General features: G+C 58.1%; 3 protein-coding genes across 8 annotated transcripts in view; 2 read left to right on the top strand and 1 right to left on the bottom strand.

Moving 5' to 3' along the window:
- The window catches only part of NSD3 (nuclear receptor binding SET domain protein 3), a 44,734-nt gene extending 39,806 nt beyond the window's left edge, over positions 1–4,928 (top strand). For both annotated transcript variants that reach the window (XM_074928622.1, XM_074928621.1), the window contains one exon: positions 1,011–4,928. In XM_074928622.1, coding sequence (XP_074784723.1) covers positions 1,011–1,252 — 242 coding nt within the window. In that variant the 3' untranslated portion in view covers positions 1,253–4,928. The remainder of the gene's footprint in view (positions 1–1,010) is intronic.
- A 2,067-nt stretch (positions 4,929–6,995) lies between these two features.
- Positions 6,996–11,093, top strand: PLPP5 (phospholipid phosphatase 5). Of its 5 annotated transcripts, none has more exons than XM_074928640.1 (7): positions 6,996–7,065; positions 7,159–7,267; positions 8,565–8,655; positions 8,765–8,828; positions 9,430–9,554; positions 9,930–10,100; positions 10,388–10,672. In XM_074928640.1, exons 2-7 carry the CDS (start codon positions 7,163–7,165, stop codon positions 10,555–10,557), a joined length of 726 nt encoding a protein of 241 aa, XP_074784741.1. In that variant the 5' UTR covers positions 6,996–7,065; positions 7,159–7,162; the 3' UTR covers positions 10,558–10,672. The 5 variants fall into 5 exon arrangements, with proteins under 5 accessions (XP_074784741.1, XP_074784739.1, XP_074784738.1 ...); XM_074928638.1 differs by having other exon boundaries at positions 7,017–7,065; positions 8,609–8,655; positions 10,388–11,093; XM_074928637.1 differs by having other exon boundaries at positions 7,017–7,065; positions 7,159–7,307; positions 10,388–11,093.
- Positions 11,094–13,524: 2,431 nt separating this feature from the next.
- On the bottom strand, positions 13,525–21,962 carry DDHD2 (DDHD domain containing 2). The gene is made up of 16 exons (XM_074928624.1): positions 21,498–21,962; positions 20,328–20,518; positions 19,566–19,655; positions 19,100–19,220; positions 18,124–18,213; positions 16,919–17,054; positions 16,152–16,360; positions 15,957–16,027; positions 15,730–15,849; positions 15,445–15,540; positions 14,972–15,082; positions 14,735–14,890; positions 14,552–14,654; positions 14,303–14,467; positions 13,894–14,056; positions 13,525–13,641 (listed from the first exon to the last, which is right to left on the bottom strand). Exons 1-16 carry the CDS (start codon positions 21,670–21,672, stop codon positions 13,551–13,553), a joined length of 2,088 nt encoding a protein of 695 aa, XP_074784725.1. The 5' UTR covers positions 21,673–21,962; the 3' UTR covers positions 13,525–13,550.
- Between the last annotated feature and the right edge of the window lie 1,625 nt (positions 21,963–23,587).

Here is a 23,587-nt window from a genome sequence, read left to right as displayed (position 1 = left end):
AAGCGTGATGTGTAGGGCTCGGTTAATCAGTAAATGTGTTAAAATTATCTGCTGTAACCTGATGGCACTTATCTTCTATTTGACTTTTTTCCATGTTAAGGCATATATTTTTGTAGCTGGGGCTCAAATTACTCAGCAGTGCTACACCTTAATACGATTGCAGGATTTTGTACGTGTCCGTATCTCTTTAATCTTCCCTATTCCAAAGACTTCAGTGAAAATAATTGGAAGTCCAGTTTAGTCTATGATTAAATTAACCAAAAGGCTGCCACGAGTGGAGCTGAATCTCAGGTGCTCTGTCCGTGGGGTGTCCCTGTGAAGGAGGGTGCTGGCTGGTTCCCAGCAGTGGCCTGGCCAGGAGGGATCAGCGAGGCCTGGGCACAGCAGCAAGAAGCTTCGGAGGTTCCTTTTTTGTGCTGTTCAGTGTCAGTTACCCCCGTGGTCTGAGAGTTCAGCACACGGTCACACACACATCTCTGACTGGTTTGGGGGGTTTATGCTCAACCATATTTTCACACAGCTTGTTCTTCTCTGAGCCATTTCTTGGTTATTTTTCAAAACTAACACGTTCGGTCTTCTACACTGAAGGGCACTGAGGGTGAACTAAAACTTAATGTGGAGATGCGGGTCTGAGCGAGTGCTGTGCCCCGGTCAGTGAGAGATGCTCACAAATCAGGAAAGTGTACAACCCAGACTGTCCGTCTCGGAAGGCCGTTTGGTGTTCTCATGCCAGAGGAGGTTGATCTAACTGTTTTAAGCATTGGTTATGCATGCAGCAGTGTTTGGAGCCAAATGAGACCTAAAAAATGCAAAATAAGAACTGTTTCCAGTCAGCTTCTTGTAAAGGAGAAGCAGGAATAGCAACTACAGTAGGAGCTGATTTTTCTGAACTTCCTTGCGTTCATCTGAACAATTACAACACGGAGCGAGGGTTAAAGCCAGTGCTGTCCCCAGAATGCACTAACTTCAGCTTCCTGTCTCTCTTTTCTCTCTTCCCCTCCCATCCTCAGGAAAGTGGGAATGTCCGTGGCATCAGTGCGACGTCTGTAGCAATCCTGCAGTTGCGTTCTGTGAGTTTTGCCCTCACTCATTCTGTAAAGATCACGAGAAGGGAGCCCTGGTGGCATCAGCGCTGGATGGCCATCTCTGCTGCTCCGCACACGACCCCAAATCTCCTGTGGCACCCGAGTACTGGAGCAAGATAAAGTGCAAATTGGAACCACAGAATCCTGTAGAAGAAGCGAAGGAGTGAATTTGGTTAAAAACAAAGAATGGAGGGGAGAAGAGGGGCAAACAGGCGATGAACTTGAAGAGACTGCTACGTCACATTCAGTCTTTGTCATCGGAGCCGTTGTGTGTGAGCTGGGAACGGGACCACTAATCTTAGCAAGCAGAAGCAGGCAGTGGTGTTTGTTTTTTATTGTTTGATCTTTCTTTTACCCTTGAATGTGCTACAGCAGCTCTTACTGTTGGAAACCAGAACGTCTTGGCCTTCAAAGAAAAATCTCGACCTTTTGACAGTGAAAAGAATATTCTGTTTAAAAGGTGTTCTTTTGAGTGTAGAAAGCAAAGCATAGCAACGTATTTATTTATTTAATTTTTAAAGGGTATTGAAGATCTGGTTTTGATCAGTCAGTGTGTCTTTAAAAACAAAATAACAAAGCCAACGTAACTTTTAGGTCTGGTTTATGAAAAGAATAAAGCCTCCCCACTCTGTGTAACGTTGAGATGCCATAAAGACAGATGTGGGTTTCAGACCAGGTGACCCTGAAATGCCTCCATCCCGTACTTTATTTTTAAAGGCATTTTGAGAAGGTAGGTTATGTATCATGTTAACTTATGAATATTATTGTAAAGCTTTTCCTGTGAGAAATCAGGTGTACAACTTCTTGGGAGTGCTTGTAACACGAGATCTGGCGTTGTTGAAGGAGAGCAGAAACCATGGTTCCTTGCTCCAGGGCTGTAATCTGTGTTTGCAGACAGGTGGAGACTGGGAAGGAGCTTCACTGCACAGTGGTCGTTTCCTTGTCCCGCCTCACGTGGATAAACCTTCCTGGTTAGGAGTGTCCTGGTCCTCCCAGCCTCGCCCACTGCTGCAGCACACTGGGACTGAAGTGCTGATCCTGCCACTGGGAGCTCTGCCACCGACTTCTGCAGGTGGAGGATTGTTCTGTGCGTTTGTCACCTGCCAGGTCTGCGCTGGCCTTGTGGCCGTTACGCTGGGGGATTCGTTCCTGCTGCCCTCTCAGGCTCCCGTTAGCCTCGGAGAAGATCGGGGCGCTTAAGGAACCCGACCCGTGTGCGTGTTTGTTTTGATTGAATGTTTAGATTTTTTTTAAGGTTTTTTTTTTTTTTGCTGAGAGACATCTTCTAACTTCAGTCTTCGTTGTTAATGAAGCTAAGAAAAATCTCAGCACTTTTTCAATGAACAGGGTATTTTCTGTCTGGGCAACGGGCCGTATTCACAGCAGCCAACCTCCGCCTCATGAGACAGCGCTCTCTCGGATTTCCTGTTAATCGAAGAGAGACAGGCTCCTTCAGTGAGGCTTTTGAAGTGGCTTAGGTGGGCTCCAGCTCCAGATTTTGTTTTGAAAACCTATCCTCCTCCATTTCTCATGCGAGGAGCCTAGGGGGACTAGTTAGTCTTTGGTGAACCTCCTCCCCCGGCCCACAGTCGCACAAAGCGCTGGGCGTCTCCCCCTGCCCTGGGGTAGTTAAGAGTGTACTTCTGACTTGCGTACTGATACTAGCTAACAGTCGTGCTAGCTTTTTGCTAATGGGTATCAAAAATAATCCTGAATGAAAAGAAATAACACCAAGTGTTGGTGGCATCAGGCTAAATTAAGCCTTTGAGTTAAGAATTAAGAATCTTGTCTCTGGAAAACCGCTTACAGAAACCTACAGGAACATGGTGACTTCTCAGTTCAAGGAAAGAGTAGGCTGAAAAAGTACAGGTGGGATTTTAGAACGTGTCTTGCCTCTGGCTGGTATCCTTCTCATCCTCAAATTTATGTACGGGAGGGAGATTTTTTTTGTGTGCAATTGTAAAATTACAAAATACACTACAATCCCTTCAAGCAGCTCCTGTGCCATTTAACTGATCTGGAGGTTCATCTTCTGAAGGTCTGCAGCGGGTGCCTTTCCGACAGACTTGGGGTGTCTGGGGTGGCATGACTGTGCAGAGCTCTCGTGGGTCAGCTGATGGCACGGGGGGCTGGTGGGATCTATGAAGCACTTCATCTTGTGGTCCGTACTACAGTGAATGTCTGAAACACTAATCTTGCTTGAAAGCAGTGCTATATTTTGGTATTTTTTACAAAAAAAAATTTACAAAAAGGATTTTATTTTTCTTAACATTTTATGTGATAAATGTCTCTTTTTAAGCTCTTACTGGGGGTGTTTAACCTTTTCAGAAATTCCAAACAGCTCTTGCTACAGTGTCTGTAAGGCCTGATGTGTTTACTTTATATTATTTATTAGGCTTGGTAACGTTCAAATGGTTTTTCTCTTGGGAAGTCAGAGCATTCTGAGTATCGCAGATACGCCATCATGTGAGTGCACCTACATACGTTTTATCATTCTGTGTCTGTGGTGACTTACTGAGGGGAGGGAGGTGGTGTGGCAGCACCCCGGCCCCTCAGGAGCGTTTCCCGTGGCGGGAGCCTCGACCGTCCGTCGCCACAAGGGACGTGCTGCTGCGACCTCAGTATGGCAGAACGTGGGAAGGTTCACAGAAGGCTTAAAAACTTGTAAAATGCTGTGAATTGAGGCCTGCTGCTACTCCTGTGCCATGCCACTTGATGTCTTGGTTAACTTTGTTTTCAAACTTCTTACAGGTGCTCCTTTTTTTTTTTTCCACCAAATAAAAGATTAGTAATAGCCGACAGCTGGGCTTGGACTTAAAAGGGAAAACAGGAGATTGGTTTATAAGCTTGTACAACTTGCAAACAAAACGTCTGAACTGGATCTCATGCTGTTGGAGAGAAGGTGAATCTTTCAAAAAACTTTTAACATTCTGAGATAAGGAAATACCTAATTCAGAGGATCTTGATAACTGTAGGGGGTTGGTTCTGTATGCCAAACACAAAATGTTAAAATACACATTTTAGCCATATCTTTGCAAACTGAATCTCAATAATGCCATTCCTTTGTAAGGAAAAGATTGAACAGCTCTTCGGGTTAATTGGCATCAGCAGAGGGGGAGTCAGCTGCTGAATTAAATTTGTGTGGTCTCTAATATTGGACAGTTTGGTCATTGCAGGCTGAGACAGGAATCACCACAGAACTGCTGGTGATTTGGGTTGGGAACTTCCACCTGCTGGTTGAGACTGTCCGCTGTTCTGGAACTGGAATGCCCCGTCACACTTTTTTTTTCCCTTTTGTTTTTTAAATTTTTGAGATAGCACCACGCTTCTGGCGAACACCTGACTCCAGCTCTGTCGCCTGGGCGCTCTGTGTAGTGCGGCATCTGAGCTGCCCTGCAAAGTTAACGGGGTTTTGTTGTTTACTGGAGCCTTTACTCTACAGTTTGCACCTTAGCACAGCGCAGACGTTCTGCAGACCGTGGCCAAACGGTGCAACGGCTGGTAACAACCATTTTCTAAATACATGGTGCACGCATTAGTTATTGTAGCTTTCAGATTATTAGTCTAGACTTGTCCTGTCAGTAGACTGTTGAAGGCATTTGCAGCTCAGGAAGGATAATAATGTTAAAGGCAATTTTGTGGGCAAATTACCTTCTTTGGTCACTATCACGGTCTTAGAGAATCTGTAAAAAAGGAGTAATAGGGCTGGAATGTTTAATTTTGGCCTTTCTTCTAAAAAACTTCTTGTATCTTAATTTCAGGATAGAATGGGAAAGACACAATTACTAGACGTAATTAACAACAAGCATAAAAATCTGTATATATTGAAACTTTACAGAAATATGTGGGTGGGGTGGGGGAGGAGGGTGGGAGGGGGGATGTCCAACGCTGGTACGAAGTAGTCACTTTAACATTGAAACCTCTGCCTCATTGAATTCAGGGTTTAATGTACTTGAAGCTCTGCGGTTCCTTTTACAGCTTTTTTTTATTTATACATAACTTTTTTTGTATACTACATTGAAAATGTCTTTTGACTTCCCTGAAGTTAGTTTCTGCTCCCAGTGTACAGTGAATCTATGGCAAATGGGAGAGTTTTTCAAAGCAGCTGTCTCAGACTTGTGTGTGTTCAAGAAGTGTGTTGCATGAGAGACGGCAGCCTTGGAGTAATGCTGTCCGTGTGCTTTCGGTTCTCCATCGACTTTTCCCTTACCATTTATCTTTGTGTAGCAAAAACATTTGCACTTATGATACACTCCTACACTTTGGATGTATTCACAATGTTGTTCTGGGATAAAAAGAAAAAAAAAAAAGGATAAAAAAGGAAAAAAAAAAAGCAAAAAAGAAAAAGAAAAAAAAAGCTGTTTCCTATTATATTCTATTCCTGAGTGACAAGCTCAGGTCCTTATTACCCCTGTGAGGGGCTATCTCACTGCTCTGGAGAGAGGGGAGTTGTTAAGCTGAAACTCTGTCTGTGCTTTGCATAGAAGACTTCTGTAACTAATGTGAAATCAAAAAGGGAAAACGCGTATGAATTTGCCAAAGCCATTCACTCATTCACTGTTGCTCGTGTGGTCCCACCGGCCGGGGCTCGGTGCACGGGGGGTGTGTGTGAGCTGCCGTGTCCTCCGGCCCCCCCCCGAGCAGCTCCTGCTCGCTTTTATCAACAGGCTGGATGGAGGAAAAACAAAACAAAAAAAAAGGTTCCTCTTCACCGGTCGAGCTGTTTCTCATCTCTGGTGTCACTTTTCCTTTCCAAACGGAGCGATGGCGTTGCCGCAGAACACCAGGCGCTCGCTGCCCGTTGGGGCTGGCTGGTAACGGGGGTTGTCCCCGTCGGGTGCGCGTGTACCTGGGGGTGCTGTGAGAAACTAAACCCGTTTGTTTCCGCGCGAGTGACGTTGCACAACACAGATACCTGCCGATTCCGTTTCCATTCCCATGTACTCTTGATCTGTACGGATGAACCTTTGTAGAGTCGTTATTTCCGTAGACTTTGTTTCTCTGTAACAAACTTTGTAGATTCTGTGAAATGTTATTTTAAGGAAATCACTCGAGTCTTTAATAGCAAAGCATCAATATTCACTGAAGTCGGTATCCTAAAGAGTTTTTGGAAGTTGACTAGAAGCTCTTGACACTAAGGAAGTAGTGTTACCTTTCCCTGGCGATGTTCCACTGGGGCATTACTGTATTATGACTTGATGTTGCCGCATAGACTTTGAGATATACGATATTTTGGGGGTTTTGTTGTTCGGCCTATGTTCTCTTGCATAGTGTGAAACCTGTAAAGCTTGGTTACCCTGTATATAGCTAGCTTACTGTCGACTAGTTATAGCGTATCTAGACTTGCCTGTAATATTTTAGCTTCTTACTGAATGTGTGTGATGGTAGGAACATATAATTTTTGTACATTATATTTACTGAGATGTTGCCTTTTTTATTTTACAAACACTTTGGAATTCAGATGTGGTTTTGCTTCCGTGAGGATTAATTTGGAAAGGTTTTTAATGACATTCCACTGATTTGAACTTTTGCTTGAGGTTGACTTCAATAAATCGTTCTGAATGTTCCAACGACGAGAAACGCTCTTCCATCCGCCTCGGGGGGGCCCCGCTCGGGGGGGACGGGCAGGGCGAGGGCCCCGTTCCCTGAGGGGGGGACGGGGCGGGAGGGCCCGGGGCCGCGGCCTTGGCGGGAACCAGGCCCCGCCGCCTCCCGCCGCCTCCCGCCGCCTCCCGCCGCCTCCCGCCGCCTCCCGCCGCCTCCCGCCGCCTCCCGCCGCCTCCCGCCGCCTCCCGCCGCCTCCCGCCGCCTCCCGCCGCCTCCCGCCGCCTCCCGCCGCCTCCCGCCGCCTCCCGCCGCTCCGCCCCGGGGAGGGTGGCGCCGGGCGGGCGGGCGCAGCGGCCATGCGGCGGGCGGGCGGGCGGGCGGCGGAGCTGGCGGGCGAGGCGGCGGTGCGGGCCCTGCTGCTGGCCGCCTTCGCGTGAGTGCGGCGGGGCCCGGGCCGGCGGCCGCGGTGCGGGGGGGCCGGTGCCGCCCGCCCGCCACCGCGGCGTTTGTGCTCTTTCCCCCGCAGGATCATGGAGTTCTTGCCGCCGTTCCAGCGCGTGGTGCAGCCCGAGGAGATGTGGCTCTATAAAAACCCCTACGTGGAGGCGGATCGCGTTCCCACGGTGCCCATGTTTGTGAGTTTGGCTCTCGCCTGCGTTGCCTTGGGCTTTGTCTGTAAGCGACCCTTGGAAATCAAAGCTGGTAAAACCCTTGTATTGCGCATGCCGCTCCTTCTTGCCGCGCGGTACTGAAAGCGCCAGCGAGGCACCGTTTCCAGGCAGGTTTTGTCATCTAGGCTTTACCAGCCAGGGTCGTCTTTGAGATTTTAGCTAAATTTATAAAAACTAGCGGGGGCTTTTCACTCGTGTTCGTAACCAATTTCACATCCGGATTACCGGGACCACGGCAGGTGGCACATCTCTCGCTGCCAGGGGACCTTTAGCTTGGGAGCAGTTATTTCCAGCAAAATAATTTTATTGTGAAGATGTTTTCCCTAGAATTCTAGGCTCCGTTAAAAGGGTTTAATATAAAACTGTAAGCGTTTAGTTTCCAGTAGACGCCCGTCCGCTAAAGCAGCTGTCTCTGCCTCGGAAGCAGGGGGTTCGGTGAGACGCTGTGGCTCCTGGCTTGGGCAAGCACCCACTTTCTTAGCAAACAGCATTTGGGATTTTCTGCGAGAGCCGGGCGCTGAACATTAAAGGACAAAACCTTGGTGTCGCGTTTGGATGTGGCGGTGTAAAGCACGACGGATGCCAGACTTGAGGTGGCAGCCTGTCAGACACCGTGGATGTCCCCGGGGTTAAATCCCACCACGGCTGTGATGTTGTGAATGGGAACTGGTTTCCTCTGAATCAGCGGCTCCTGGATTTTTTGCTGACAAGCAGCATGGGTGCTGCTGACAAAGAGCTAATCCTTGTGCTTGCGGGGGTGGGAGAGCTGAGGTGCTGTGGCTGATGCTGTGGAGGGGTACCCGCAGGCAGGAGCGATGCTCCCGTGGCAGAGGTGCTGTTTGAGAGCCTGGGGAGCGCTGGGCTTTCCTCAGAGGAGGGAAGACACTGCTGTGCTGCTGAGCATGTGCTCGAGTGGGTAAAGCACGGGAAGGAGTGGGATGCAGAGCGGGGTTTTTTAGTGCACTGCGCTATTTATGCTGCCTGGGGTTGTTTTTCCCCTCGCACTTCGGTACAGGCAGTGCCCAGCAACCTGTGGGGTTTGGTACACGAGGCGCTGGATGGCAGAGGAGGAGCAGCCGTGCTGCTCACCCTGCTGCGGTGCAGCTGGGTTGGTTTGGCTTTCTGACGGGAGTGTAACTGTGTGTGGGGAGGACAGGCTGCTGCTTGGCTCCAGGGAAGGAAAGGTGTGTAACCTCCCTGAGCAGTTGCTGCTGTCTCCTGGCGAGAGTGCTTAAGTCCGCTTCTTCTCGATTTGCGGCAGTTCATCGCGTTTCTGTCTCCTTTATTGCTCATTGTCCTGGCGAGGGTGTTCATGAACGCCGACCAAGACGACACGCGGGAAGCCTGCCTGGGTGAGCTCCTCCGTCCCCCCGCGGGGTCCGCCCTGAGCCGGGGCTCTCTCAGACCAGCCCTTTGTTCAGGTGGGGGCGATGCTGATGTGACCTCTCTGCTCTCTCGTAGCTGCCAGCCTTGCTCTTGCCCTCAACGGGGTTTTCACAAACGCCTTGAAGCTCATCGTGGGGAGGTGAGAAACGCTCCTGTGCGGGGATGGGACACGCATCTGCGCGGTGGCAGAGCTCCAACTGCAGGAGCAAGGTCCAAAAGCTGAAGTTGGACGTACTCAGCCTGGGACGAGTGTGCTTTTTCTAGCTGTAAAGGCAATTAAACATTAGAACAGACACTGGTGGGGGGGACCTGCTGTCTCCAGGCATTATTTAGGTGGGTTTGTGCAGGCCTGTGCCAGGGGGCTGTGGGCAGGGCAGTGGAAAGCTGCCTGTGCCGAGCGCAGCTGCAGAGGTTTCTCCGCCGTGTGCCGAGGCCGCTGGGGACTCGGTTCTTGCAGAGCGTTTGCTGTGCCAGGCTGGGCGGGAGGATTGGGATGGGGCTGACCCGCAGGGCCTGACAGGTCCTGCCCCAGCTGCGCTGGGCTGGCGAGGGTGCCCTGCCCGCGCCCTGCCCGCACCGGCAGGAGCAGAGTGGGGCGCGATGCCCAGTTTTGTGTTCTCGCAGCCCGGGTCACGGCACTGTCCCTCTGCACCGTGGAGGGAGCTGGGCGAGGGCTGGTGGCCGCTGGGATGCGGGAAGCGCCGCACGCCCCGGGGCTAATGCCTCGCTCTCTGCCCTAGGCCACGGCCGGACTTCTTCTACCGCTGCTTCCCCGACGGCCGAGCGAACGCGGAGCTGGTGTGCACGGGCGACCCTGGCGTGGTGACCGAGGGCCGCAAAAGCTTCCCCAGCGGACACGCGTCGTGTGAGTTCTCCGTGTCCCCCACCCGCCGCAGCCCCAGCAGCGAGCTGGGGTGAGCAGCAGCCCCTGGGGAGGGCAGCTTGGGTCTGCGTTCACGCACCCCGCGGCTTTGCCTGCGTTCGTCGGCCTGCTGGGAGGCCTCAGCGTTCCCTCTGCCAAGCGACGGGGTGACAAACGTCGTGTGAAGCTGCCTCGTAGCTGCTGGGAGGGGGGATGCTTGCCAGGTACCGGCTTCTACAGCTCCTGTCACTCAGGAGCTGGTGCTTCCCTTGGGGCACAGACATCCCCTTCCAGCGCCGCAGGGGAGAGGGTGAGGCTCTGCTGAGGGCCCACGGCGGAGCCCGGTGCCGTTTCCGAAGCGCCGCGTTTCTCTTGCAGTCGCCTTCGCTGGCCTCGCCTTCTCGGCCTTCTATGCAGCCGGGAAGCTGCGCTGCTTCGCGCCCGGCCGGGGCGGCAGAGCTCTGCGGCTCTGCGCCTTCCTCCTCCCGCTCTTCCTCGCCACCCTCATCGCCGTGTCCCGCACCTGCGACTACAAGCACCACTGGCAAGGTGGGTGCTGTCTGCCTGCAGGGTGCCCGGAGCGTGGGGAGGGGTTCAGAGCCCACGACAGCGGCAGCTTGGGGTTTCGATTGCTCCTCCCCTGGTAATTTTTTTGCTGCCTGCAAGGCGACGCCGCCTTTCTCTTTGGTTTTGAAACACATGCCAAGGTTCCTTTTATAGCCAAGGGTCAAGGTGCCGACCCAGCTCAGCTCTGAGCAGGCTGAAAAGCTGCAGGAGTGAGTCACAGAGCTTGGGAGGGGAACGGGAAGTGAACTCTCCTCTGGTCTTGCCCACAGATGTGTGCGTTGGCTCAGCGATCGGCTTCCTGCTTGCATACCTCTGCTACAGGCAGTATTACCCTCCTCTGATGGACTCCATGTGCCACAAACCACTTCTGTACAAATCCAAAGAATTGCCAGCGCACCAAGAAAAGCCTGCGGCTTCCAGCTTTCACCTGGACGTCTAGTGACGGGCTCTGTCCTGCCGGGACCTCCTGCCCTTCAGTGCCGGGGCAGGGCAGCGCGTGGGGAGGTTGCTCGCGGGCTGCAGGAAGTAGCTGGAGTAAGGACGGACCTGAAGGCCAAGCAGGTTTCTCTGCAGCGCTGGTGAGTTGTCTGCTCCGGGGCCTGTGTCGCTCCTTGTCGGGGTCCCTCCCCTCGGGCCTGCGAGAGGTCGGACCCAGGAAGGTGCTGAAGAACTGGAAAAAAGGACAATCCGGTGTGTCCCGTGCGGGGGAGTTCGGGCGTCCGGGCCAGAAAGCACCGTCGGTCGTGTCCCTTCTGGTGGGAAGGAAGAGCGGGACCGGCTCCCGGCGCCAGGCCTCAGTCCGTCTTTTCAATTGCAGCTGAGCTAATTGGAGTCACGAGCAGGAGGTTGCAGGCTTTAACCGTGGATTAAGCAGGGAGAGGGAAGGTGAAGCTAGCGTGGTTGTTATTTGTGTTACTGTGCCAGCCCTGATTTCTTCTAATTGGCCAAATAAAGGAGTTTAATTTTTTTAATGAACTGTGGTACTAAACACCTTACTTAAGGACTCCAAGGGTTGACTGCTGTACAAACCACTTCCTTTGCTGTGTCTGCAGGGCTGTTGACTCTCTATCTCTTTCCTTGCAGCTCTAATACAGTTGTAAAGAGGTGACAATCAGCAGAAAAGGAAACGGTGTCTGAGATCAGCCCTTCAGAGGCGCTTGTTTCTCTACACCATGGTTTGTTTGCTCAGACAGAGCCGAGGCACAGCTGTGTGGCAGGACCGTTGTAAGTAGTTCCTGGTCACTGGTCTCCCCAGAAATGTCTGTTCCTGACCAGGCGTGTGCACGTGCAGGCAGCAGAGGGGAGGCTGTGCCCCAACACGCGTCTCTGCCAGCCTCGGGACGTGACAGTAATGGGAACACCACCCCATCCTCCTCAGTTTGGGCCACGCGAGCCCTCTGCAACTTCAGTAGAAGTTACAGAAACAGCTTTACTTCCCCCTAAAAATGTGCACGATGGGAATTCTTCAGCCCCCTCCCCTCCCTCTCCCCCCAGACAGGCACCCACCACAGTCATCTACTTATTTATTTTGGCTTTTGCTGGAAAAGACATTAAATAACATTTAAAATGTATTTAACTTTTTTTTAACAAAGTGCTTAAATTAAAAAGCTGATCGTGAGAGTGTCCCGTGTTAAGACTGTTCCTTTTCCTACTGTTGTAGGAGATGCTTTAGCAATCGGTAGTTCAGGCGCCGGCTGAGCAGCGTCTCTTTCTGCAGTCAGGTAAAAGAACAGCTTCTGCTCCTTTGGGGTGGGAGGGGGGACGTAGGCTGCAAACAAAACCTTTCAAATAGTGCATGATGAAGGACAAACAAACAGGCTCCGGAAAGAAGGCTCCTTACCCCATGCAGGGCAAAAGTCAGCGGAAAGTGGTTTGGCTCTTCCAAAGGCTGTGGCAGCGCCCGCCTCCACATTGCCCACAGGCCCCGGCCCTGGGGGGCTCTGGTGGCAAAGGGGGGTCCCCGGGGCTCACTGGCCCCCACCCCTCGGGCCAGAACAGAGGGAGCTGCAAGCTGAGCTGCCGGCAGAGCCGGGGCCGCTTCTTCACTGGGGACACGCTGTCTGGACCCGACAGGTCTGGGCCCCCGCCTCGCCGGCCACGGTTTGTGTATTTAAACCAAGCCCCGCGGCTGGAGCCTGCCCGGCACCAGCTCCCCGCGGCCACCACGAAAGCCACACTGCTCCGCGCCCACAGAGCGCGGCAGGGCTGCCCCGGCAGGCCCCCCCTTCCTGAGGAGCTGCTGCTTTCCCCCAGTGTGAGCTTTCCTCCCGCCCGGTTAGACCTGGGCGCCAGCCTGGCCCTAGGCCTCAGGGAGGCCCTTGGCTTGCGCCCGGGTGAGGGCACCGAGGGGTCTGGGTCCGGCGCGCGGGAGATGGTCGGTGGGATCCAGGGAGCTGGCGGGGGGACGCGCTCCCCAGACGCCTGTGCCCGGGCTCCACCTCCCAGAGCCCGCAGCCCGTTAGGCCAGGGAGACGCCGGCCATCCCCCTCCCTCGACAAGGCTGCTCCGGCTCTCCCCACGCTGCACCGTTAAGGCTTTTTTATTCCTCGAGGTCACGAGTTCCCTCGCTAAGCCAGGAGCAGGGTCAGGCCCTCGACGGCTGCTTGGGGCTGGAGGAGCGAGCGTGGGAGCTTGCAAGGCGCAGGGTGGGAAGTACACGCTGCCGCAGGGAGCCACGGCACAAGTGCTGTGCGCGCGCGTGTGTGTGTGAGCAGAGGGGATCTCCCCTGATGGTTTTCCCCTGGCCCCTACCCAAAATGGAGGAAAATCATCCTTATCTCCGGGTAGCGGCCCGTACTTGGGAAGCAGCATGCGGGGACAGCGGCAGAGGGGAGAGGAAGGCAGAGGAACAGTCTGGACTTTCCTGGTGAGTACTTGGATCTAAGAAAGCAACAGGCGAACACGGGGAGACCAAACCCCAGCACTAGGGCAGCCCAAAGCCCAGCCCAGGCCCAGCAGCCAGAGCTCCAGGGCAAGAAAACGAGGACAGCCCTCACCTCTCATCTACCCCGGGGTCAGCAATGAGCAGCAGAGGGTGGAATCCCCCTGCCAGGGCCGCGGGGCCCCGGGCTCTCGTTTGTCACCTGTAGGTAAGAACCGTTCAGGCCCGGAGGCTTGGAGCAGGGGCCGCGCACCCGGGGGGGCCCTTGGCCTGAGCCGACGGAACCGCGCGCGGGTGCTGCCGCCCCGGTCTGCAGCAGCAGGTCGTTACCCCGCTCCTGTCCGCGGTGCTCGTGCGCGGGGCGGGAGGAAAGAAGCCGAACATGGTGACAGGCCAAAGAAAAAACCCGACACAAACTCCTGCGTTAGACACAGCGCTGTAAATAAGGTCCCTCAAAGCGAACCGGGTGTCCTCTGGGGTGTCCTGGGCAATCCCCAAGGAAGGTGCAGGCGAGGTGACTTACGGCGGGCGGCCACAACAGCCCCGGTTGGTCACTGGCTGCCTGGCAAAGGCTGGTCCAGCGTGATGCCTTGCGTCTGGTAGATCTCCTTCAGAACCAGCAGAACCGTGTCTTCTGACTCCCTGGAGGAGGAGGACGGGGGAATTAGAGGGGGACACTTGGCTCCCCGCTCCCTCAGGACTCCGGGCACCGCTGTGGGGCAGAGGCAGCGCTGGGGGCACCAGTCCCCTTCCTCCGTCCCCCCCCGCCCCGGCCCTGTCTGCGTTACAGCCCGGACACACCTTAAGGCTTCTCTTACTATGTTGGCTTTAAAGCGATGCCTCGGCTTACGTCAGACATGGACTTGAAGCTCTGACAGTCAGGCAGACTCTTACCAGTAGCAGAGGTGCCCTTGTAGTGCAAATAAATACTCATTAAAGCTCTCGATGGGCTTCTCCTGCAGCACGTAGTCTATGCGCCTCCCTCCGTTCAGCCTCCCCACGTTAATGAGCGTGGCCTCTTCCTTCCCTGCCGGGGGGGTCTCCTCTGGCTTTGTGTCTGGAGGGACGAAGAGCAACGTGGTTCAGCCAAGGGGCAGCAGCAGCTGCGAAATGCCACAGCGTGGCCGTGCCACCCCTGTGCCCGCTCTGGCAGAGGAGAGGGCCAGGTCCTTCCCCCAGGGCTCTCCCGCTCTGGGAGAGCAGCTCTGCCAGGGGCAGCCAGAGCTGGGGGACGGGCCGAGACCCCGGCCCGGCCGCAGGGAGCCTGAGCGCGCTGCTGCGTCCCCCCGCCCGCGCCGCCCACCTGGCGGCTTCTCCGGGCCGGCCTCTGCCTCCGGTTCGGCGTCGGGTCCTGCCGCCTCCACGGCTGGCAGCGGGGCCCGCGTGAAGGACTGCCAGGCCACCCGCAGCGACCCCAGCAAGTTGTTCTTGAGGTCCACGCTCATGCGAGTGAGCCCCTCCTTCAGCTCTGAAAGGCAGGGGGGCCGTGTTGGGCTGCGGGGGCCGCAGCAGCTGCCCGGGGCAGGGCGAGGGGGGCTGCCCCTTCCCTTACCCAGGTGCATCCTCTTCCTGCCCTTGTGATGGGGCAGCAGCATGGGCTCAAACTCCAGATCTGGCACAATCAGGGGCTCGATCCTGTAGGCCACCGGGTCGTACTGCGCAGAGGAGGGGGGCAGTGAGCCAGGGCTCGTGCTCCGCGCGTCTCTCGCGGGAAGGCTCTGCCTCCTCTACCTACGGGGTGGAAGATGTTGAAGAAGCCCCTGCAGGTGGGCAGGCTGTAGTCCGGGTTGATCCGCTTCACCCCTCGCACCGTCAGAAACATCCCGATGGGAGACCCGAAAGCAAAGAAGATGGTGGGTTTATAGTCCAGCTGCGGGTAGTTTGCCGAGACCTAGGAGAGAGGGAGGCTCAGATTTGTTCCAGGACAGAGCCCCGCGCTGGCGGGAGGAGCCTCGCCGCCAGGACACGTCACCTGTCCTAAGCCGATGTCCCAGAACTGGCAGTTCCTGCCGCCGTCTGCGCTGCCGGGGCTGCGCCGCGATGGGGACCCCGGCCTGGCTCCGCCGGCCGCTGCGCCCTGGTCCTGCAGTGACACAGACGGGGACCCCTGGTAGCGTGGCTCCTGCTGCGAGCCCACGCCACGGCCCGAGCCCCCCGCCCGCCAGCGAGAGCCCCCTGACCCCCCGAGCCGGGTGACCTGCACCGCACCATCACCCACCCGCACCGCCGCCTGCACCCCGCACCCGGAACGAGCGCGACCGCCCCTACGGGCCGCGGGATGGAGCCATCAGGGAACGGGCGGGAGCAGCCGAACACGAGCCCCCGAGAGCCGCCCGGGCAAGGGTGGCCAGCAGCGAGGAGGTCGGGGTGGTCAGGGACCGACAGTACGCGGCGCAGGCTGACGGGAGGTGACCTGGGAGGTGACGAGCTGCGTGGGTGACAAACCTGCGTCTCCCTCTGGGAGTTGAAGTAATGGAGGATCTTCATTCTTGGTCCTAAGGGAATCCCCATTTCTTTAAAGTTCTGGTCTGTGCACAGGAACTGGAAGGGAAGCAGCCCAGGTGTTGGCAGGGGAGCAGCGCGGCGCGGGCGGTGAGGTGTCGCTCTCCTCTGTGACTCTGTTCCTGCTGCACTCCTCGGAGACACTTCACGTGCCAGCAAGGCGTGCACAAGGCGGGAGGACTGGGAGGAAAAGCAGAGAAGAGACAGCAGAAGAGGAGAGCTCCTTACGCTTGCCTGCGGGTCCATCTTCTCCTTCTCAAAAACACCACAGTATTCAGACAGGTCCAGCTGCTTCAGGGCTTCTATTACTTCCTCAGTAACCCTGAGGTCTGAGGCTGCGCCGGGCCCCTGCGAACAGGACAGAGCCATCGGGGTCACTCCCCTCCTCCCCGCGCTCCGGGGTCTCTCCCCGCTGCAGGCGCCGAAGGGGGGGTCGGTGTGAGCTCCCCCCGTACCTCCTGGCCGCGCTCCCCCTCCTCGGGACCTGCCTTCTGGTTCGTCAGGAGGTCAAACAAAATGAGCGACCCTGGAAACCAGGACAGAGCATCAGCACCTCGGCGGGGAGGAGCCTGTCTGGGGCGAAGGGCCGGTGCCCTCCCCGCTCCCCCGGTCCGGTGGCCTTCGCCCCACCCGTGGGTGAAGCCCCGTACCCAAGCTGTGCCCCGCGATGGACACCCCCCCTTTGAAGAGGGGGTTCCTCTGCCGAAAGAGCTGGTACAGGCGGTTCATTTCGGACGCCACCGTGTCCAGGACGGTCTGGCAATAGGTGGAGCTGTTGTAGAAGAAGACGTCCAGGATGGTGTCGTTGATGAAGTGACGCAGGCGGTGGATGCTCGGCAGAGTGATTCGCTCCAGGTCACTGCGAGGGGGGAGGAAAAAGAGGAGAGAGGGAATTGCAGTCAGGGGTGCTGGCGAACCCCACCGCGTTTCTAAAGCAAAGGGCAAGTTCGGAGGAGGATTGTCACCGTCTCAAAGGACGGGTGTTGTAATCCAGAGCCTTGGCTCGTGCCGAGGCTGAAGGCAGAGGACGGCCTGTGCTCTTGCGCTCCAGGCAGGGGTAACGAGCCCAACCTCCCCCTCCCGGGAGCTTCCCGGGGCGCTGCAGAGCAGTGTCTGCCCGCAGAAACAGGGCACTGGGTTTCCAGCGGCCTTTGGCAATGTGCAGGTGCCCAGGGAAGGGCAGGAGCCTCTCCCGGCCGCTGGACGCCGATCAGAGCAGGCACCGCCTGCGCTCTGCGAAACGGGGCTGCAAGGCGATGGCGGGAGGGAGCCGGCACGGGGGAGCTCTCGGGACCCCGTCTGTCCCGCTCACCCCTGCACGCTCACGGGTTTCCCTTTGCCCGCGGTGGCCGCCAGAACACTCAGTTTCCACAGGAGGAGGCTGCCTGTGCGCTCTGCCACTCCCGCGGACACTTACACGTCGACGCCGGTGGAGTGGAGGGAGCTGTGCCAGTTGACGGGCAGGAACTCCACCCGGCCGATCTGCTGCTGCTCCTGCGCCTTCCTGAAGTGCGCCTGCAGCATGCTCAGGGAAACGTTCCTGAAGTCGTTCACTGGGAAAAGAGCACGAATTCTTAGCGAGATCCAGCGGGCCGCAGGGCACGGCTGCTGCATCAACAACGCTTAATAAGATAAAAGAAAAGATCATTACCAGGGGAAATCCCACCACGGTCTTTAATCTGCTGCTGCTGCTACCCTACGACCTTGAATCTTTAACTACAAGATCAGGGGAAGGCTCCACGTCCCTACGTGTGCGCTTACTGGATCCCATCTGTAACAAGCCTCCCCTCTGCGTGGTCAGGGCATGAACACAGCGGTCAGGATAACAAAAGTACTTTTAGGGATGTAAAAAAAATAAATCTGTGCGGAGATGCACGTGTTAGGGAATCCTGAGGGAGGATGTGAACTTGAAATGACTCTGTTCTGCGGGAGAAAGGCTGGTTCCTTTGTTTCAAGTGGTCAGCAGCCTTCAAAAAAGTTTAATCAGATGCACGTATAGAAGAGACTGCATTAAAGCAGAGGTATATTTTATAGGAACTAAACAGTCCGCTGTGAAAAATCTCAGCTCCCTTGATTCTACAAGTTAAATCACGTCGGGCTTCCAGGCAGTTTCAGTGATCACCTCCCCTGCAGAACTGAAGCCCTCGGAGCAAATGATGACTGGGTCAGAGCGGAGCCGCTGGGTTTGGAGCCCTGTGGCCAGCACGGACCCGCAGCGGGTGCTCAGCGCAGGGCCAGGGCCAGCTCCCAACCTCCAGGCAGCCTGCGGGTTCCCCGAGCCAGAAGCAGCATCCCTGGGTTTGCTCTAAAATCCCTCCGGAGATTGTCAGACCTCCCCCAGTGAGACTGACCCACAGGCGGAGCAGGTTACTAATTTAGCAGGTTTAGACAATTACTGGGAAAATCTGCATCCAATTTGGAAAAGTCCCTATTCTGAGCAGCAGCAGGACACGGTAGTGACAAGCGGCTGCCAAAACCTTTCCAGATGGTGGGATTTAAGGGCTCGGTGAGCGTCGCGCTCACGCTCCCCCCGCGGGCAGCACACGGGACCGTGCTGCTGGCCGGGGCGGGGGCCGTGGGGGCCGCAGCCGGGAGGGTCACCGGGCCGGGCCCCGCACCTACCGCACTGGATGATGTTCCTGAAGCGGATGTCGCAGGCCGGGCCGATCCCGTGCACCACGAAAACCAGGTGGTCGATCTGCAGCGGCTCTCCTGGGGGAGGAACGAGACGGTCAGAGCACGGGCCCTGCGAGGGACCTGGCTGCAGGCGGAACCGCCCCGCTGCACCCACGGGCTCTGCGCAGAGCGGAGCTCCCACCCTCGCCTCAGCAGGCAACGAAAACCCCTGAGCTAGCGCTCGGGCTCTGTGGGATCTCTCACGTTCCTGAGCTGTCTGTCCTGCTAGGTTCAGCTGCCCACCCTGGGGCATGGAGGAAGGCGAGGAGACTTGAGGAGCATCTGCCACTGTCAGGCTGGTCCTCGCGGCTCCCAGCCCCCGGCCGCGGGGCACGGGAGGGGCAGGACCAGGCGGACGGGGCCCGGCTGCCTGTGCCCTGCCCGCTCTGCAGAGCCCCCCGGCCCCCCATGCTCTGGCGTAGGCACCAGGAAGAGTCACGTCCTGTTCTCTACTTCCCACACACTTTGGTTTCCATATGTACTCTCCCGGTTAGACGGGACTAACCGCCTGTCCCCGGCACGGGGACGAGGCCTGAGGCCGCAGTGGGAGCTCAGCGAGCTGACGTGCGGCTTCAGAGACGGGGCGAGCATGTGCCCCAGCGAGTCACCGCCAGTAGGTGGGTGCTAAACCCGTGTCCCCACCACGGGAAGAAACTCCTCCTTCACGAACATAAGCGCCGAGACCTCCGGGGTCATTTCAGGCGCTGCCTCCCGCAGCTCTGGTCTCGGGCAGGCGCTGGGAGCTCCCCACGGGCCTGCTCCTCTGGTGCTGGGAGTTTCTCAAAACCATTCAGCTCCTTTCAACAGGAAGTTTTAAGATATGCCTCTCGTTTAAAAGGATGGTGGAAGCTTCATTTTGAAAACACAGGGCGGAGAACAGGCTCTGTAGCTTTGTGTGGAGGGGAGGGAGAAGCGAGCTCACCGTTGGGGATCTCGGCAGCGATGTTTTCCACTCCTCTCTTCACAGTCCGAGGCCGACCTTGCTCCGTGGGAGTGGAGCCCCAGTCGTCGGAGGTGGCAGCGGGGTGGTAGTGCACCATCAGCTTATAAACAAGAAGAGCCTGTCATTAGGCCGCCCGGCACCCGCGGTGAAGCAGAGGGGAAGTTCCGCTGCAGGAGCCGGCGGGTGACGGGGTGGCACCAGCCCGCGACGTTCGCCCGCGCCGCTACGAGCCCTTTGCACAAAGGGAGCGAATGGCGGCTCGGGCAGAGACGCTGGGGGGTGAAGCAGACTCTGCTGGCGCTGCCCTCGGTCTGCGAACGTCCTCTGGACAAAGCTGATCTCTCAGCAGGCGTGGTTAAAAGCAGAAAGGCAGAGCAGAAAGCCTCAAGAGAACAGAAGGGACGTCCGTGCTGGCCAACACAACGATCACCAGCCCCCTCCTCACCTTTGGGTTGTGCAGGATGATGATTTCTCTGCTGGGGGACTCCAGCTTCTTCTTCCACTCATCCAGGGTCACAGCAACCATGTAAGCTGCCTAAGGAAAAGCACACCCTCCGTGAGTCAGCTGAAGGATTCCCATGAATATTCACCCACTTGGGACATTCCCCACCCCATTTTACGGTGTCTCTTATCAACACGCTTTGCGAAAGAGGCAGAGAAATCAGGCAGGTCAAGGTGGAGGAGGCACAGGTCACCTGAATCGCCTGCTAGAGAGCAGCGGATTTCCCCATCAATTTAGAATTGTATTTTTTGGTACGTCAGAACACGGATTATTGTGAAGATGTGTATTTTTACACACACATATCTCCACATAGGTATCTTTCCAGAGAAAAGCCCCCGGCCGCTCACAGCACAGGCCACTGAAGTCTCTGACACTACGTGGCCTTCAGCAGGTCCCCGTGACGACGGTTCCTCCTTCTCCCCTTCACAACCCCCTCGGCTTTGGTGACACCACACGCGTAGCGGGGCCAGGGCCGGGGCAAGGGGCGGCCGCCCAGCCACAGCAGCTGGGAGGGAGCCTGGCGCTGTGCACAGTCGTTAATCAGCTGCAAACACACCACCCCAAAGCCTCTTTCAAGTTCACGTCCTCGGGTGTGACTCTGGTGCCGTCGCCCCATGTGCAGTTTGGGATGTGGGGGCCGGGATGTGACAGTGAGAAGCCCAAATGCATCTCGGCAAGTCGGATGCTCCCCGACGGCGTGTTTACCTCCAGCTCTTCGCTGAAGGTCTCCGAGTAGGGAACGTACTTATTGTCCTTGTCTCCCTTGTAAAACCAGGTGCAGCGACGCACTTCAGACACCTCCTCCTCCCAGTACACCGCGACGCGCTGCCTCTTCTTCAGGTGCACGTCGTACCTACCCCCCGAGGTCGGCACAACCACGTCTTCTTTGTCTCTCCCTGCAGGAACCAAGGCCTGAAATTAATCGCGAGAGGAGCGGGAAGGCGCGCCGCCCCGAAGCTGTGCACGGGCCGGGACAGAGGGACGAGGCTGGAGCTTCTCCTGCGGGCAGCACACGCCAGCGGGCCGAGCTCCAGCGGCAGGCAAGCGCGGAGCACGGCGCCGGGTCAAAGCCAAACCGAGTCAAACCTCCCCCGCGGGCCGAAGGTAAGACGAAGACGTTCAGCTACAACCGTCTTCCCCTCTAGCTCAGGCACGGGCTTACACGGACTCCTCCCGCCTTGCTTAGACGGCAAAACGTGAAACTGGGGCCCCGGCAAGCGCGTTGCTTAACGCTGGAGCTGCGGGTCTCCAGGGCTTTAGGCCGTTCCCCTCTAAAATGGAGAGCTCGGCTCAGATCCCAGCGCGGATTTCCAGTTCCCTCCGTTCTGCTGCCCTTGGGGTCCGCGCTCGGCTCGCCAGCAGCTCCGTCCAAAGCTCCCCCGGGGAGGGCGGCCGGGAGCCCCCCCCGCAGCCCCGCGGTACCGGGCAGCACCTCCGGGAGCAGGGAATTGCTCCGCAGCGGGATTTCTGCCGCTGGCGCTCCCACCCCGCCGGGGGGGCTTTGCAGCACGGGTATATATAATTCAGAGCGTGTATCGGGTGAATGAGGTCAGAGCAGTCGATGCAGCCCAGCAGCCCGGTTGTTCACGCGTTCGCAGCGCCAGGAGTAGGCGCGTTGCCAATAAAAATAAAAAAAAAAAACCCAACCAAACAAACAAAAACACAACAAAAAACCAAAAGTCCCGGTTTAAAGCTCCCGAAGGAAAATTCTGCATCCCGGGTGGGAGCCGGGGACGCGCCCGGGGAACGTCCCTGGGATGGCGCTTCCCCGCGACACGCACCAGCGCCGGTTCCCCGCGGCGCTCCGGTCCCTCCGGCCCGCTCCACACCCGAACCGCGGAGCTGCGGCCCCCCCGGCCCCGGCGCGGCTTTTACCTGAGGCGTGAGCCTGCTCCAGGCGCTCCGAGTCCTGGGCGCTGAAGGGGACCCAGCGCTCGCGGCTGGCCGTGACCTTGCGGTAGAACCAGTGCGGGGCCACCGCCTCGTACCGCTCCGCCGGGCCCGGCCCCGCGCCCGCGGGCGGGGGGGGCTGCGCCTCGCCGCCGGACATGGCGCCCCCCGCACGGGGCGATGGCGGCGGCCTCGGGAACGCGTATTCCGTGCAAAATGGAAAACGCTGCCCCCCCCCCCCCCCCCGAAATAAAACAACAAAATCCGCGGCGGGTGCGCAGCGGCGCTGGGGGGGTCGCGGGGGGACGGAGGCTGCGGGTGGCCCCCGCCGCCCCCCGCGCACACGCGTGTCCGTGGGGGTGCAGCCCCCCCCCACCCCGCACACACCCCCCCGGACCCGGCTGGTGCCGGCGCGGCCCCGCGGCTCCTCCGGCAGCGCAGGCCCCGGCCCCCGCCCCGCCGCCCGCCCAGCCCGGGGCGGTGCTGCCGGCCCGGCCCGGCCCCGCGCTGCCGTCACGGGTGGGGCGGGCGCCTGGTGCGGCCCCTGCCTGCGGTCCCTGCCCGTGATCCCTGCCCGTGATCCCTGCCTGCGATCCCCGCCTGCGATCCCCGCCTGCGATCCCTGCCCATGATCCCTGCCTGTGATCCCTGCCTGTGATCCCTGCCCGTGATCCCTGCCCGTGATCCCCGCCTGCGATCCCTGCCCATGATCCCTGCCTGTGATCCCTGCCTGTGATCCCTGCCCGGATCCCTGCCCGCGATCCCTGCCTGCGATCCCCGCCTGTGATCCCTGCCTGCGATCCCCGCCTACGATCCCTGCCCGTGATCCCTGCCTGTGATCCCTGCCCGTGATCCCTGCCCGGATCCCTGCCCGCGATCCCTGCCTGCGATCCCTGCCTGTGATCCCTGCCCGTGATCCCTGCCCGTGATCCCTGCCCACGATCCCTGCCCACGATCCCTGCCCGGATCCCTGCCCGCGATCCCTGCCTGTGATCCCTGCCTGTGATCCCTGCCCGTGATCCCTGCCCGTGATCCCTGCCTGTGATCCCTGCCCGCGATCCCTGCCCGTGATCCCTGCCTGTGATCCCTGCCCGTGATCCCTGCCCACGATCCCTGCCCACGATCCCTGCCCGGATCCCTGCCCGCGATCCCTGCCTGTGATCCCTGCCCATGATCCCTGCCCGTGATCCCTGCCCGTGATCCCTGCCTGTGATCCCTGCCCGGATCCCTGCCTGTGATCCCTGCCCACGATCCCTGCCCGGATCCCTGCCCGTGATCCCTGCCTGTGATCCCTGCCCGTGATCCCTGCCCGTGATCCCTGCCTGTGATCCCTGCCCACGATCCCTGCCCGGATCCCTGCCCGTGATCCCTGCCTGTGATCCCTGCCCGGATCCCTGCCCGTGATCCCTGCCTGCAATCCCTGCCCAGATCCCTGCCTGCGATCCCTGCCTGTGATCCCCGCCCGGATCCCTGCCTGCCATCCCTGCCCGCAGTGCTGCCCGCAGCCGCAGCTCTGGGGAGGGTCGCGCAGCCCTGGCAGCGGATCCCTGCCCGAATGCCAGCGCGGGCGGGCGATGCCAGCGCTCATCGGGACTCTCCGGCCTAAGCCCTGACTTAGGCTGCTCATCGCGGGCCTAGGCCGGGTGCGGGCGGGCAGGGCAGCGCCTGCCTTCGTGCCGGCTGCCTCCCGCTCTGCCGCAGAAGCCGCGAGGTTCTGCCCCGGCGTTCGTGTCCGGGCCCTCCCGCGGCCCTTGCGCCCGGCGGAGGTTGGGAAACCCCCTTCTGGCGGCGGGCGCGGAGCGAGAGGCAACGCCAGGACGGGCGTTTGGTTTCTGCCGAGATGAGCCTCGTGATAAAGAGCGACACGCTTTCTAATTTGGGGTTCTGTGATGTGGGTGGATGCTGGAAGATAAACCAGTCGCCGGGGATCATCCTCCCAGCGCTCAGGGAACGGCCGGGAGGGTGAAAATCCTCACTCTGGCGTCTGCAGAGCGAAGGGCCGCGAGGGCCATCCTGCCAGCGCGGTGCTGACGCGGCTCCGGCCCGCGCCGCCGCTGCGGCATCTCTCTCCCTTC

Source organism: Athene noctua, chromosome 28 (genome assembly GCF_965140245.1).
Source record: "Athene noctua chromosome 28, bAthNoc1.hap1.1, whole genome shotgun sequence".
Lineage (NCBI taxonomy): Eukaryota > Metazoa > Chordata > Aves > Strigiformes > Strigidae > Athene > Athene noctua.
Note: the sequence above shows the minus strand (reverse complement) of the source record. Positions and strands in the feature narration are given on the sequence as shown.